Genomic DNA, 17,300 nt, shown 5'->3' with positions numbered 1-17,300 from the left:
TCGTTGGTATAGAAAGTTTCGCTGACGATAATCCCAAATCATTTAACATATACTTAACAAAGAAATTCTTGAAGGAACATAATGAACCTAAATCCTAATAGTAATTATATTCACGGTAAAATATCTAACGCCTGAATCCACATTATCCTACTTGTTCTTCCGAGCTGACACTGCCTCTTCTTTTCTCACACTGTTAGCCACACCTTACATAAAAATTGGCGTCCAGTATTACCAAGCCACACTGTCTCCGTCGTGTTCCTGAGAGAGATCATCAACCAATACACAGCAAACACTCCCCAGTCATCCTGTTGTTTTGAGTGTGTGAGCAATAAGAAATATTAAGCTTAGAACATCTTACCTTTACCTTACGAAATATCCTCGCAAAATAAACGACAACTGATGTGAGATAAACTTCAGAAGAATATATCCATGCTACACAGTTTTAACTTGATAGTCTAATCAATTCACAACAATCGACATAAGCTCAGGAAACGAAGTATGAGGAAAATTCTTTCTTTCTGCAAAACTGAGACTTACCACCCATTCTCTCCATCAAGACACATTCTCCTGGGACAAGTCTGGGGCAAAATACGATCCACAAGCTGAACTCTCCTAGTCCAATCCTTCACTATATTGCTCCGCGCTTCGCTTGTGTTTTATCGAAGGCATTTTCCACAGATCGAGGGATCGGATTTTCTTATGTGAATGTGAGAAAGGAAGAAAATCTTTCAAAAATATGTTTCATGGGTTTTCCTTAACGGTAAGCAACACTTGTGAAATTAAACAAGAAAAATGATCATGCAACATAAAAAGTCAGATATCAATATAACGAGCCATTTCTACATCAACTTTCTCGCATGAAAAATGCCCCAGATATTTCTTTAACAATTCTGATACAAAATAGTATCATCAGACACATTTTCTACTCTGCAATACGTAGTTTTTAACTCACAAGAGGGATCTGAGAATAGTGGAACATTTACAACCTCAAGGGTTTCTTGGTTCTAAGTACTGCATTCTAGATTCTAAGTGAATTCAGACAACAATTCCCAGCCTAGTCGAATTCTGGTACATTTATCAAATTACGCTCAATATGCGCATGGATTTTCGCGCCCAATGTTTCCTTGTGGGGGAGAGAAAAAAAAAATATATATATCATCTCTACTCGATACTGGAAGACATTCTAAGTTCGTCTTAATTCTTGCAACACAACGAAAGGTTCTACGAAGGTGAAGGAAGTTATAATAGAGCTAGAGAGAGAGAGAGAGAGAGAGAGAGAGAGAGAGAGAGAGAGAGAGAGAGAGAGAGAGAGAGAGAGAGAGCATTATGGTCTTAGTGTTTACTGAATGAACGAACAGAGAGCCGTCACCATTAGGAAAACCATCCAACCACAACACAAGGATCCCCAGCCCTCATCATCAGTTCACCATCCTACCATACCCATAATGCTGGTGTTTGTGTGTGTATTGCCAGACCCACAAATGACCAATATCAAAAGATATGTAAAATACCTTCAGAAAAAAAAACCAAGACGCCCAATAATACTTTTTTTTTTTAAATCCTACGAAAGAAATATTATCCCAATATACCTGAGTCTTGTTGGAATGGCTATTACGTTAATGGGACGTGAAAGAGATACATAATTAGTGACAATTGGGTCTCGTCGGACGAGTTAAACTACCTCTAAGTGACACGAGAAAGGTAATTACGGGAGAGATAATGGAGACTCTGCACACTCCTCGCTCTGAACAAAAGAATCTATCACAAAGAAATTCGGAAAATCACAGTTGCCGAGGAAGCTCAATTTCCAAGTTGTTTGAACCCTGAGTGAAAGGAAAATGGAAGTCCGGAAAGTTGAGAATACTTACACTTAAATATAGAAGAATTGTCTTTTGTATTCGAAGGTTCTGAGCACGGCGGAACGACCCTTGAGCACGGCGGTACGACCCCTGAGCACGGCGGTATGACCCTTGAGCACGGCGGTACGACCCTTGAGCACGGCGGGTCGACCCTTGAGCACAGCGGTACGACCCTTGAGCACGGCTGTTCGACCCTTGAGCACGGCCGTTAGGTGGCCTTTGACCTAACCACGGAGGGTCAGAGACCAATCCATCATATCTAAGGGTCGTAACGCTATACTCAAGGGTTGTACCGTCGTGGTCAAGGATCGTACCGCTGTACCCAAGGATCGTACCGTCGCACTCAAGGATCGTACCGTCGCACTCAAGGATCGTACAGTCGCACTCAAGGATCGTACAGTCGCACTCAAGGATCGTACCGTCGCACTAAGGATCGTACAGTCGTGATCAATGATCGTACCGTCGTGCTCAAAGGATCGTACCACCGCACTCAGGGGTCGGGAAGCAGTGCTTTAGGATCTGAAGGAACACAATGAAGGATTCCCAACATTTGGTCCCTAGAGGGTACACAAGCATCCTACAAACTGTGCCTCTCGCTCGCAAGTTAAAACCTGAAGAAGTTCTCGCTAACCCTTTAGGTCCACAATACTTTTACTACACCCACGAACAAAATACAGTGGAGCCTGTATTAACACACTTCAGGCATCACAGTAAATGCTAATGGCATCAACATTTACATTTCAATGCCGTAGATTTATTTCTTAGAGTTGACGTCTACACGAGATGGGTTTGGGTAGTCGACTGCAGTTAAAAATGGCTTACTGGAATCGTCGTATACATACGGAAACAAAAGGATTATCTGTGTATCCCTATTGTTCAGTGTTGTAGATTAGTGTAACAATCACGTCGTTATGATTATCATCGCCCTTTTGCACTGCGGGTATAAGAATCACATTTGTAATCATGGTCACTCCTGTATGGCGTTTTATACACGCACGTCCCGCTCCCTCCCCCCCACAGGTGTTCCCGACCGTTCTTGTAAGACAGACAGATCCGTCTGAAAACCATGGTTCGTTTTCCTGATATGGAGTGACGATAAAAAAAAAGATTTGCTTATCTGTGGAGGGAAAGTTATGTTTCAATATTAAGACATGCAGCAGTCTCTCTCTCTCTCTCTCTCTCTCTCTCTCTCTCTCTCTCTCTCCATGTCTGAAAGCGAGGTTGCTCTCTACCGACCGTCTTTGCATTTCAAAAGGCTTTGTGTAAATAATCGTAAGTCTGCCTGCGTGGATAAAACGTACATATTTATACTCCTCGACTTGTGATAAAGAAATGTCTTTCAAAAAAAACACACGAGCAGTAAACGGCATTAGTTAACTGAACGAGCAGTTCAAAAGCCTTTCAAAAACATGATTACTTTCTAAAGTCATACGAGAGTCAAGTTAAAACCAAAAAAAAAAGAAGAAAAAATCGAACTGGAAGAAAGAGGGAACTAAAGCTTTTGAATAATAGTCAGATGGAAGTAGACCTTAGCGAGGTAACAGCTAGATGGAAGCAAAGCTTGCTGGAAGCAAAGCTTGGCAAGGCAACAGCTAGATGGAAGCAAAGCTTGGCAAGGCGACAGCTAGACGGAAGCAAAGCTTGGCGAGGTAACAGCTAGATGGAAGCAAAGCTTGGCAAGGCAACAGCTAGACGGAAGCAAAGCTTGGCAAGGCGACAGCTAGACGGAAGTAAAGCTTGGCGAGGTAACAGCTAGATGGAAGCAAAGCTTTACGAGGCAACAGCTTGATGGAAGCAAAGCATAACGAGGTAACAGCTTGATGGAAGCAAAGCTTAATGAGACAACAGCTTGATTGAAACAAAGCTTTACGAGGAAACAGCTTGATGGTAGCAAAGCATAACGAGGTAACAGCTTGATGGAAGCAAAGCTTAACGAGACAACAGTTTGATGGAAGCAAAGCTCAACGAGGTAACAGCTTGATGGAAGCAAAGCATAACGAGGTAACAGCTTGATGGAAGCAAAGCTTAACGAGACAACAGTTTGATGGAAGCAAAGCATAACGAGGTAACAGCTTGATGGAAGCAAAGCTTAACGAGACAACAGCTTGATGGAAGCAAAACTTAACTAGGCAACAGCTTGATGGAAGCAAAGCTTAACCAGACAACAGCTTGATGGAAGCAAGCTTTGCGAGGTCTCACGTAAATTAATCACAGCTGAGGACACAGTATCTATATACATATTGAAGACGTGTGGCGTCCTCTTCCTGCACTTGTTTGTATAAGACACACGTCTGTGTTTCCAGACTGTGTATATACACCACAACAATCATGAACTGAATCTGTAACTATTGGCTGTACTGCCATACAGATTACAGACAGATACACAACTGATGAATGGGATGATGAGGTGAATGATGAAATTGGCAATGTCGATAGCATGAGAAAATTCATAATTGGTATACGACGGTGGGGAACTTTTCAAAAGAGATGGGGCATCATGAATTTCGAACTCCCTTCCTCTCATACAGTACAAATGGGGGGCTTACCCAGGTAGAGACACGTACACTAGACACACACAGCAACGTACGTACGTTCACGTACGCACGGACGGTGTCCTCCCAGTGTGGTCGGGCGATGGCTAAGCAAGCCAATCACCTCTGTACGTGACTCCCTAAACATCTCGGTTTCCCTTCAATGAACTTCCCAAACGAGAACCTCCCCACACTCTAACCCACCCCACCTACCACAGGCCGGATGGAAAGAGAAGAAATTATTGTAAAGTCGTACGTAATCAAGTTGTAACTAAGGGTCAATTTAATTTAGTTAACCTCTTGAGAACGAAGGGGCGACCCTTGAAAGCATAACCGTGCGTCCGCCTGGGCAAGAGTACGACCCTTGAGGACAACGGTGCGATCCTTAAGCACGAAGGTACGACCCTTGAGCACGACGGTACGACACCTTGTGCAAGAAGACCCCTTGAATATACGTTGGCACGAGCCTTGAGTATGATGACGGCTTGACCCCACCCTTAAAGGTCAGGTCACCGCTTAGGTTATATCAAACCCAAGGGTCGTTGCCTCGTCCTTAGGGCTCAATGTATTACAATCTCTGGCCTTAATATTTTCACAAATGCCAGGTTTACACCGTCTTGTGTTTTGCTATTTATACATCACGATATTTCACTTGCTTTGCGCCACGAGTTTTAAAACTTCTTTCGTACTTTACACCCTCATAAACTTACCCCCCCCCCCCCCTGTCCCTTGCCAAAATGTCACACAGTAGTGTAATTCAGTGTTGTGCGAGATACGGCCATAACCTATCCAATCCCGTGCTCGTGTTTGTTACATACGTCACGGCAATCCAGACTCGTATTCTCATGCATCACTGCTCCGTGTCGTCATATTTCACAGTCTCATGCCTCATTTTCTTACACCTTGGCGTTTCAGTGCCTCACGCTGCAGTTTCTTCCGGTACCTAAGTTTCGCATCGCACAAAACTCACCGTCTCAAGTTGTTTGCTTCACTGCTTATGCGCCTCAAGAACTGCCTTCGAATATAGTTACGTCATTTCTGACAAGCGTTTCCTCCTCGCTCACTCTCTCCTAAGCCACCATACACTCACTACCTAGGAAGAAAAAGCCCTATCGAAGGACTGTCTTCTCGGGGTGTTGACCAAGCGTCTGGCACCTTAAAACGTAGGAAATCTCCTCCCCAGCTCGTAAATCTACAACGCGGGCAATATTTCGCGAGGTAATTTCCTCCCCGTGTGCAGCCGAGTGTAATTAGTGCTCACGCTGGCCTGTTTGCTCGAGAGCTGTTGGTGTGGCAACACCTTGCCAGGCTACGAGATAAATGGGTTAGACAAGCGTTGGTTGTCGAAGGCTGGGTTACTTCACCGTGTGTGTGTGTGTGTGTGTAACCAGTTCCTCCTTGGCAAGTACAGACGGCGTCCATCACCTGGACTACAATACTCATGACACGGGTAACCACAGATGCTATATAATATTGGTTACATCGTGGCGTGTTGGTTAGGCAATGGTTCACAAGACCGAATCATAAGTGTTCCCCCTTCGTGCTCAAGACACGTAGCATCGTGTTCGAGGATCGTACCCTACTGAGGTCAAGCCTCGTACGGGTGGGGGTCGTCTTGACCTCTCCCTAAGATGACCTCGCGTGACCTGACGACCCACCTGGATGGCAGTAACGTCCTCCGGAGCCAAGAGGACACATGCAACGCGGAACCCCAGCCTGGGAGTCCATCTGGCAGCGGCCAGCACCACAATCCATCTGACACTGCAACGGGACGAAATAATGATGAGAAAAACGCTCCGGCCACACGAAGCCAAAGCTAAAAAAACCTCATAAAAATGATTTAAAAGACAGTATTTCATTATGCATCAAACACTAAATGTCCTAAACTTAAGAGAAATAGCCACTAGAATGGCTTTGATACTGAGATACATTATCTAAGGACATAAAATAATCTTAAGAAACCTTAGATCTTAATGAAGATTAATACCTATCCTAAATATTAAAGGAATCATCCAAAGTTTACAATGCATAATGGTAAAAAGGATCAGGTAGCATTATACAAAACTTTTCTGGTATAAACAGTCCTTATGATTGAACACTGCCAAGCTATAATCCCAAAGTTTATATTATATCTTACCCAAAACATTTAATAAAAACTATAGAGTTGTTATCTTTTAATGGTTCTCAAATACCATGATGAATTTGCGTGATCAGAGCGGACATGGGCGATTATTTGATACGTAATGATAGCAGTGCAAGACTGAAACTATAGCATCGAACTCTTTACATAATGGACAGGGTAGAGAAGATTTCTCATGATATTACTTTACGGCAGGAAAGGTAATAATGAGTCATAATCATCAACAAATCAACACCAAGAAATACGCAATTACGTTTGTTTTATTTGGGGGGAAATATTCATATACGTTTATATGTATAAATCTAAAGCCATACAAATATTTACGTATAATTTTCACTTGGGTGTCATTAAGAACACACACACAAGACGCGTGACACGAGTTTATAAGACTGGCAGGGGTATGCAAATGAGCCTGAGACAGATATGCAAATGCATCTGAGATCCTTATTATGAACCAGGGTTGGGCAACGGAGAGGGGCAGGCGGCGCGGGGCAACTAACCAGTGAGGTAAGGCTTTCTGTGGCCTGCAGGTTGGGCACCTCTGAAGGCACCTTCTGCTCCAGGTTGGGTCCAGGGGAGGTCTGGGGATGGAGAGCGTCCATGGCGTCCAGTTCCAGGAAGGTCTCTGGACCGGTCTCCTCCTCCCCACCAATGTTCTCCATGTTCTCGCGTTCAGTCTTGTACCTACGGAGACAGAGGAGGAGAACAGTCTGTCACCTGTATGGATAAACAGATGGGGAAAGAAAAAAAAAAGAAGAGTTCGGAATGAGGGAGATCCTTTTCATAGGTCATCAACATCATTATCATCTCTGATCCCTCAAGATTCAAAAGCTTTTTCTTTGTCTTTTTTTGCCCTGTGATCATGGAAGATAAAGGAATTATCATTCGTGTTTATGTACGTAATTATCTAATGTAATTATCATTTGTGTCGACATCATCCCGACTCACCCCCCCCCCCCCCCCTCAGTGCACAGAGAGGTAACCCATGTTTTGAAAGATATCCTCTCTCTCTCTCTCTCTCTCTCTCTCTCTCTCTCTCTCTCTCTCTCTCTCTCTCTCTCTCTCTCTCTCTCTCTCTGTGAAACTGATGGAAACCTCTTCACATCAAATCTAATCTTTTCCTCAAACGTCTCATGATGTGAGGGACCTGCCTGTCTTTATTTGCGTCTGACGAGAAATGCGCTGAAGCCCTTTTTTTTTCTTTTTTTCTTTTTCTAATACTTTTCTCTACACGGGATGAAATCTTATCTTGCTTTTATGGCGAGGATCATGAGATTAAAACATCACTTGTTTATGTCAGCGAGGCCCCAGGGGTACACTTTGTCCGTGAGAGGCACAACAGAAGGTGGTCCTTCTCTCTCCGTCGTATGTAAAGGTTCGAGGGTTTGCCTTCGTAAACATCTGAACATTTTTGTGATAATACTTTCTTATATCTTCGTCAGAAGAAAGGGAGTTATTTGCTTTCCTTCTGGCGGAGTGTGAGCACGAGATAAACTTTCCCCTCCAGGCAGTGTTAAGGAAAAGATGGAGGGGAAGGGGAGGACAACAATTTTTGTATCGTGAATAGAATTCTCAATTTTTTCTTTTGAAAATACTTTGCATCTTGAAGTATCATACGCATCATCTTCAGGACAGGTTAAAGATAATGGTTAGAGTTGTGAAAAATAAATCAACTTACTGGAAAACAAAAACAAAAAAAAAAAATCACCTTTCAGGGGCTCCTACATATAATATTTCATTGAATTATGTAAAATGGTTGTTACGAAGGCGTTTAAGAATATTTCATTTTTCGTAAAGAAGTTTGGCCAACGCACACCAATAAACTTTAAAATGAATCAAGTCACGGCACTCAAGGGCTTAGGATTAAGTCATTATATATAGAGAGTTTTAAGTCACACGTGAGAGGGATCAGAGCATAAGAAGATTATACCTGCCTCCCTTGCAGGTAATGAGGCTACCTACCTTACTAAGGTTCTTGCCTCCACACACACTCACTCTCTCTCACCCTCACACCACAGCACACTCATACACTTGACTTGCCACCTCACTAAGGTTCTCGCCTCCACACTCTTTCTCCCTCACCCCTCACACCAAAGTACACTCATACACTTGACTTGCCACCTCACTAAGGTTCTCGCCTCCACACTCTTTCTCCCTCACCCCTCACACCAAAGTACACTCATACACTTGACTTGCCACCTCACTAAGGTTCTCGCTTCCACACTCTCTTTCCCTCACCTCTCACACCAAAGTACACTCATACACTTGACTCTTCCTTATTACGCTAATCTATTATTATTACGTCAATCTATATTTCTTTCAAAAAATACGTGTCTGTGCTGTGGGCTTATTGTAAATGGTGTCTGTCTTGTTGTACTTTCTTTTTATGATACTGTTAATGATATTCTCAATCTTCCTCTTTTAACTATATCACAACAGTTCTGATCGAAAACGATGGAAGCTGTGCCATAAAAAAGAGATTGAACACCTTAAATACTGATCCCTTTGCGAATTTGAACTAAACATTGTTCCAGGACATGTATCTCAAGACCCAGTGTTTATAAAAAAAAAAAAATGACTGCTATATGAAGCATAGTGAATGCCCTCTAGTCTCTCAGTGAAGCATAGGGATTAAAAATACACCGATTATTGTATTTCATAACTGCATGACGTAATGTTTCAGTGTTATGTGTAAAGTGAATCTTCAGTGTTCATTACTATATACCATTCAAAGAAGGTTTTGAACTACACGGCGTACAGTACACTGTAAAACTGCAAGACACATGCGTGTATGAAAAAAAAGTGTAATTGATTGTAATAATCATAATAACAATTGTGATAAAAGTATATGTAAAGCTGGAGGCTAACACTGTATTATGTATGACTCTCGTGTATGATTGTATTACTAATGGTGATTAATTAAAAACAATATGTCATATGACAGTATTACTAATGGTGATTAATTATAAATAATATGTCATATGACTGTATCACTAATGGTGATTAATTAAAAACAATATGTCATCATCTGTCGCTGAACAGGAATATAACAGACGATGACGCACCACCGAACACTGACCTCAACGAACAACATATTCAGCGTCCTCACCTGTCGTAGTTGAGGATGTCCGCCCTGTCGATCAGCTGGTTGTAGTCGACGTCCTCTTCATCATGGTCGAATAAGGAGCGGAACCTTGCGGCGTGGGGGCCCTGGCGACCATTCCCGCTGGCGTCGCCACCGCCGTGGGAAAGGCCCGGCGAATCTGATTGATACTCGCTGTCCTCCAGCACAGCCACGAAGGAAGCCTCCTTCTCGTACAGTATGGACGAGTCTAGCTTGGTGTAGTTCAGTCCTGTGGGAGATGGTGTTATTGTTACCCCCTGGGGCAGGAAGGTGTCGACCCCTTCGGGGTATATGATGGCCCACTGACCTTTTAAACCAGACCCTTAACAGTCAGGTCAAAAGATCGGGAGGTCATCATACTCGAGGGTTGTACGATGGAGGTCAAGGGGTTGAGGAGAGACCCACAGGTGTGTCTTAGGAGGTTGAGAAGAAACCCACAGGTGTATCTTAAGGGGCTTTTTAAAAAAAAAAAGAAACTACAAGTGTATTTCAGAGGGTTGAGAAAAGACCGACAGGTGTATCTCAGGGGGTTTTGAGAACAGACCCACTAGTGTATATGAGAAGGGTTGAGAAGAAACCCACGGGTGTACCTCAGGGGGGTTTTTTGAGAACAGACCCCCAGAGACGTATATCTTAAGTTACACAAGAGATAATATTTGTTAAGGGAAGAGCGACAGGTGCACTCAAGTTCCACACATGTTATGATCAGACCAAAAGGCGCAACTCACTCCTGCAGGAAGCATGATTTTTCTTCAACACAGACCAGCAGGACAACACAACTTCATCAGGTGTTACAGCAAGCAAGTGACGGTGGTAACACCGAGAGTAGAAAAGTCCCTTCAGCCAAGCTGTAGCATCGTCCATGGACGAGAAGGAGCACAGTCTTGTCGAGGTACTTCTTACCCAAAAGGAGTTCATCCGTTCCCTGATACTGATGGGAGAGCAGCCTACTTGAAGCCACAGGAGTCCGGTAGAAAAAAAAAAGGGATTTCGAACCAAGTAACTAGACTCAATACGAGCAAGTTCCATGACCAATTGTGACACATAACATAAAGGTCAAGTCACCTGAGGGCACATGATACATTACAGAAACACCGAAAAGAAGAGGAAAAATAGTCTCATATTCCAAACTTGCTCACCAGAATGAGGCCTGAAAAGAACCATCTCTTCGACCCGAAGCATCATACCTTCCAAGAATATTGGAACTTCTTCACTGACCTATAATCAAAGTAGACGCACTCGTCTCCTCATAAAAAAAAAAAAATCTATCTCATCATCAGTCAGTAAAATGGGTTCGAGAGAAAATATCTATCATCAGGGCTGATAAAGCTCAGACGAATTTAAATGATAAAAACGTTACATAATAAAGGCAATTATTCGTTTAATATGGACTCCAGCTTGTAACAAGCAAAAGGGGGGTGATGTAGACGAATTTAAATGATAAAAAATCACATAATAAAGGCAATCATTCGTTTAATATGGACTCCAGGTTGTAACAAGCAAAAGAGGGGGTGAACCATCACCTTGTTTACAAGAAGGAAGAGCAGCTTTTATCCTTCAAGGGAAAAACATTTTCATAAAACGACCGGATGTGTCCACAGCACCCGGAAGCTCCCACGGACAAAGAGCAGACGTCCGGGAAAACTGAACTGGACAAAAACGCTGCAGTGTAGTGGCGGGAAAGGATGGTACATGTGACGTTACATAATTCGCGGCCACCGCAGTTGAGACATCGAAGTCGTGCCATCAATTGGCACTGAAGAAGAAGTATGACATCGCGTGCATCTCGTCCCAAAGTCGTGCCATCAACTGGCACGGAAGAAGAAGAAGAAGAAGAAGAAGTATGACATCGCGTGCATCTCGTCCCAAAGTCATGCCATCAGTTGGCACGGAAGAAGAAGAAGTATGACATCGCGTGCATCTCGTCCCAAAGTCGTGCCATCAATTGGCACGGAAGAAGATGACATCGCGTGCATCTCGTCCCAAAGTCATGCCATCAATTGGCACGGAAGAAGTATGACATCGCGTGCATCTCGTCCCAAAGTCGTGCCATCAGTTGGCACGGAAGAAGGAGTACGACATCGCGTGCATCTCGTCCCAAAGTCGTGCCATCAATTGGCACGGAAGAAGAAGTATGACATCGTGTGCATCTCGTCCCAAAGTCGTGATGATACTATATTCTCTCTTTTTTCCCTAACAGGTTCTACAGCCTGAATTTCCCCTCACTGTCGCAATTTGAAGGGAGACTGCTAAGTTCTTTGAGGACGACGGTAAGATCTTTGAGCATGGTCTAGCCTGGCCTTGGACGTGACCCTGATGCGTCGGGTCACGCCAGCATACCCAAAAGGGGGCCCGTTCCTAACCATCGCTCTGGGAAGGTGAAGCCATATCCCAGCGACATTCCGAGTGGGCCAGAGTGGCTGCAAGTCAACCTCACCCTTTATTCAGAGCTGAGGCTCTCGACATAAACCCAGGACAATGCTGCCAGCAACAAGACCAAGGCTTGGCGGGATGTTACAACATCGCTCTAACCTTCGGCGTCGATGCTGAACTGAATGTTCATTCAAAACTACACATTTCAGGATTTCAGGCTAGTTTATTTCTATCTCTTGCTCGACAGTTTAAAACGAAGCACCTGGCATGTGTCGCTGACGAAGGGTTAAGGAAACAGTACCAAAATATACGGCTCGCCCCCCCCACCTCTCCAAAAGGACCATTTCATACCGATGTCAACCCTCCATCTCTCACGACCCCTTCTCTCTCTCTCTCTCTCTCTCTCTCTCTCTCTCTCTCTCTCTCTCTCTCTCTCTCTCTCTACTACCTACAACCTCTCTCTCTCTACAACCATCCTCCACTCCCTGTAATGTTACCACAAGTCCACACCTTAACCCCCGGACGAAAATCCATACCCAGAGTCGTTTGGACGAGTGTAAACTCAACCAGAAAATGGTTTCCTTTCCTCTCCGCTCAACACATTGCCCCAGAGCACACCACCCAAACTGCGGCCCAGATCTAAGAGTCAATTACAATAGTATTATCCTTTTTGGGGGGAGGAGGAGGAGGAGGATGGCTGTGGCCTTGTGCCTAATGGAGTAATATTTCTACGGTGCTCGTATGGAGCGTGAGGGAAGGAGAAAAGCAAGTAACATGTTTAGTTAAATTTCCCTTTGTGTATAATCGTTCAGTCTTAATCTTCCAAATATCACTTAAATCACTGTTCTTCACCACCATTCTATAGAGGGAAGGGGGTGAGAATAGGCGGAAGCCATGGATCTTACAAACCAATAATGAGGGAGGGAGGGAGGCCAGAGGGAGCCGTGTTGGAGAGAAGGAGCCTGGGAGTATGGTAGGGACACGACGCGTCTTATGGGGAAACACACCAACATTGCTGGGAAAGTTATTCCCATGCAATCTGGAGGTCTCATTGTGGGGGGGGTGTATCGTCAGCCTGGTCCTCCTCCCTGCTGTCTCTCTCTCTCTCTCTCTCTCTCTCTCTCTCTCTCTCTCTCTCTCTCTCTCTCTCTCTCTCTCACACACACACACACACACACACACCATCCGCCACCTTCCATTCATCTCCGGCAGCAGATGGTGTGGTGGCCGTGTGGCACGGCACGGTACGGGAGTAAAAGGGGTGGTGGTGTGTGTGTGGGGGTTGTATTGGTTCCCAGGGCAGTCCTCTATCCCCTCAACATGGGCCAGGGGACAATACCACGGCCATTAACCTCGCCTCCAGCGTAATCCCTAACAACTGTGATCAATGGTTCCGGTCCTCACCGCAGTTCGTCTCCACCACAGAATCATAGGAGGGAAAAATATATTCTCCAACACCTGGTAGTGCAATCTCCAACCCACAACGACCACAATAATCTCTCATCACCATTCCTCCAACACCTTCTTCACCACCCAAACCACAATAATCATCACCAATGTCCATATCACTCCAACACCATCGCTGAGCACTTTAATAATGCCAACACCATCGCTGAGCACTTTAATAATCTCCAACACCATCGCTGAGCACTTTAATAATCTCCAACACCATCGCTGAGCACTTTAATTATCTCCAACACCATCGCTGAGCACTTTAATAATCCCCAACACCATCGCTGAGCACTTTAATAATCTCCAACACCATCGCTGAGCACTTTAATTATCTCCAACACCATCGCTGAGCACTTTAATTATCTCCAACACCATCGCTGAGCACTTTAATAATCTCCAACACCATCATTCCTCCATCACAGCTATCATCACCATCAACCCCTAAAGTACATTTAATCTCCATCCCTGGCCATCAGGACCGTGTCAACGGAAGAAACATTAATCTCTCACCGAATTTCCATTAGCGATACTAAACCATGATTCATCAACAAGGAAATAAAAAGGAGATAGAATTTGAGCCAACTCAAAATGCAGCGTGAAGTGAAGAGGAGACGGGGGGGGGGAATGAATAAATAAATATTAATCAATGAATAATCACACACACACACACACACACATACACACACATACACACACACACACACACACAGACACACACACACACACGCACACACACACACTCACATAGGACGGGGCGAGAGTAGCCAGGGAGGGAATGGGGACTCCGGAGTAATTACAGTAATGGGAACTCAATTACAGGAGGGACGGAAACTCAGAGATTACCCGGCATGAGGGACCTGTATGATCAACCAATATTACAGGTGTATTACAGGCAGTACAGACCTGATGATACTGCTATTAGTGCAGAGGGAACAGTGAGACAGAAGAGAATACAGTACTTTATACTATATAACTGTAGGAGAGAATACAGTATTGTATACTGTATGAGGCAAAAAATACACCATCGTATACTATACATGTAAGGAAGAGAATACAGTTCTGTATACTGAAGAGGAGGAAAAGACTACCAGTACTGTATACTATACAACATATACAACAGAGGAAAAGAATAGGTTACTGTATGCTGTAAGGAAGAGAACACAATACATTCTACACCGTCTAACAGTATAAGCGGATGTTTGAGAGTAATACGAGCTTGTTGAGAATAGAGAGCAATAGAAGGAGGAATCAGTTATCACTAATGGTAAGATGGAATAGTGAGAAGCATGAGAGAATAGTAAGGAAGACGTGTGTCTGTAGGGACACGAGGGGAAAGGTGTGTGTGTGTGAGAGGTGTAGACAGGAGAGAAGAAGGTTAAGGGCATGGTCTGAGGCAAGGTTGGCCCTTGATCGATCAGGGGTTTTAGATGGGATAAAAACCAGGAGTGTGTAGCACCCAGGGACTCCTTCCTAATGTTACCAGGAGCAGGAGGAAGAAGAAGAGGAGGAAGAGGGGAAGGAGGAGGAAGAGAAGGAGGAGGAGGAGGAGGAGGAGGAGGAGGAAGAGGAGGACATGAAGGAAGACAGGAGGGAAAGCCTAAACATTAAAGGACCGGAAGAAGAGAGATAGGAGGGAAAAGGCAACAAAGAGAACGAGAGAACACGAAGACAACAGACACCAGCAGAGAAGAAACATGAGAAACGCCTGAAGACAGAAGGAATGAGAGGACAAACCGAACGAACACGACTCGAGAAAATAAGGGTTGGGAGTAAGAGGCACTTGACAAAAATGGCCATAAATATGCGGCTGTCGCCACGTCTCCCCACTTGACAAAAACTGCATCAAGACAAGAAGGATCTTTACGGGGAGTTAACTTTCTCCCCAGCCTGAACTGGGGCGTTCCATGCATGGCTGATACAGTGTATGGCCTTCTGGGCAAAAGAAGTATAAAGAAGTTTATGGAATTTTGGTTCGAACGTTTAAGTTATGGGCATTTTGTGTGAAGGAATATGGGCCATTCGTCCAGCCAAACTGGTGAGAAATGAGGAGGTAAGAAATGAGGTAAATACAGGACGTGATGACATGTATGTTCTCCTCCGTTGAGATATACAGCCAAAGGCGCTGGTAAAAGTAAAATAAAATATTACAAAATATTTAGATTAAATAGACAAGACGTTGATTATATAGAGAGAAGACACTGATGATACATAGAGAGAAAAGGTTATAGAACGAAAGAATAACAAAACATATACGAGTGATGGACTTCAAGGGGTTTGCGAAGAGATGACAAGAGATCGAAGACGCATCAAGGAACAAGAAACAGAATATAGATGATACACGGGGAGGTGGAAAGGAAACCATTGAACTCAAAAGGAGCGAAGGAGAACGAAGAAAACGGTCCAAGACAGAAGAGGGCACCAGAGTCACGGGTGAGGACGACTCCAGGGAGAGGTTGGGATGTCGACCGGTCGGCCAGCCAGTAGACTCGTCCACCAGGGGGGAGGTGGGTGGGTCATACGGAAATACCAATGGCCGCCAGAAGCATAATTCACCTAAAGGGAATATACCCTTACGGGAGGCTGGCCGGCCCAGGCGGCAGGACCTGCTGGTGTCCTCCGCGTACAACACCCCATCACCGACACTCACCTGGCACCCGCCACACTCAAACGGGTTTCACCTGGTCATACGGCGCCCGGTGAGTCAGTTACGTTTACACCCGCCAGACTCACCGTCAGGCGTCTGTGACTCAGTCACCTTTACCTCCGCCAGACTCTACCTAAGGCGCCAGTGAGAGTCAGTTCCTGGTGTGTGTGTGTGTGTGTGTGGCGTTACATGAGGAAGGGAGGGGAGGGTCAAGTTAGCCCCGTTATTTACCAGTATGTTTGTGTAAAAATAAATAAATAAAGGAACACTATCCATCTCTGTTGATCTGCCATAATGATATTTGTCTAAGGTACATATTTTCTTTCGTTCTGTCTGCCTGTCTCTTTATATATATATATATATATATATATATATATATATATATATATATATATATATATATATATATATATATATATATATATACTCACAATCGCCATATCCTTAAAATTTTTTTTGTCTTATTTTCGTATACTATACATCAACATTTTCAACACTACTTTCCCCAACTGAGTTTAATATCAGAATTACTGATTACGTTTTATTTCTGATGCTCTGACACTTTGATTCCTCAACTGGCGCCGCCTCTCTGGCTGTAGGATCCTCCTCCATCCTTTCATCCGTCATGTGTTCGTGCTCCCGTAATCCACTGTTGTAAACTCTCCCGGGGTTTTCGCCACTACTTTCGCACACCAGAGGGGTAAATAAATATCATAAATAACCTGGGTGATGCGTATTAAGCTCGCGGTACAAAGCAATTCATCTTAGACACACACACACATGTTGGGGGATGAATTATGTCATGTGAACTTGTGATGAAGAGCTGCAGGCAGATGTGTGAGGTAAGGCAATGCAGCTTAGATATATGCGAAAAGGAACCAAGATGATACACTGTCATCATATCTGAAAAGGGGATCCAGGATGATATATTTCACTTCAAGATGAAATAGATTTACCGAAGAAACCTCTAGAATACTAAGACGAAAATCCCAGGTCATCCATCTAAAACAGAGCGAGAAAACAAAAGGCTCAAAGAACCAAGTTTAATACGTCTTACATACGCATGAGGAAGACCCAGATTTTCGCATATTTGTGACGACGAGGAGGAGGAGGAGGAAGAGGAGGAGGAGGAGGAGGAGGAGGAGGAGGAGGAAGAGGAGGAGGAGGAGGAGGAGGA

General features: G+C 44.1%; 1 protein-coding gene across 3 annotated transcripts in view; it reads right to left on the bottom strand.

The window, feature by feature from the left end:
• LOC139757243 (pikachurin-like) overlaps positions 1-17,300 on the bottom strand; it is a 474,495-nt gene that overhangs the window by 15,940 nt on the left and 441,255 nt on the right. For all 3 annotated transcript variants that reach the window (XM_071677507.1, XM_071677506.1, XM_071677508.1), the window contains 3 exons: positions 9,640-9,883; positions 7,031-7,214; positions 6,049-6,151 (listed from right to left, as the gene is read on the bottom strand). In XM_071677507.1, the coding sequence (XP_071533608.1) occupies positions 6,049-6,151; positions 7,031-7,214; positions 9,640-9,883 (531 nt within the window). The remainder of the gene's footprint in view (positions 1-6,048; positions 6,152-7,030; positions 7,215-9,639; positions 9,884-17,300) is intronic.

The sequence above is a fragment of the Panulirus ornatus genome, chromosome 25, assembly GCF_036320965.1.
Source record: "Panulirus ornatus isolate Po-2019 chromosome 25, ASM3632096v1, whole genome shotgun sequence".
Taxonomy (NCBI): Eukaryota; Metazoa; Arthropoda; class Malacostraca; order Decapoda; family Palinuridae; genus Panulirus; species Panulirus ornatus.
Note: the sequence above shows the minus strand (reverse complement) of the source record. Positions and strands in the feature narration are given on the sequence as shown.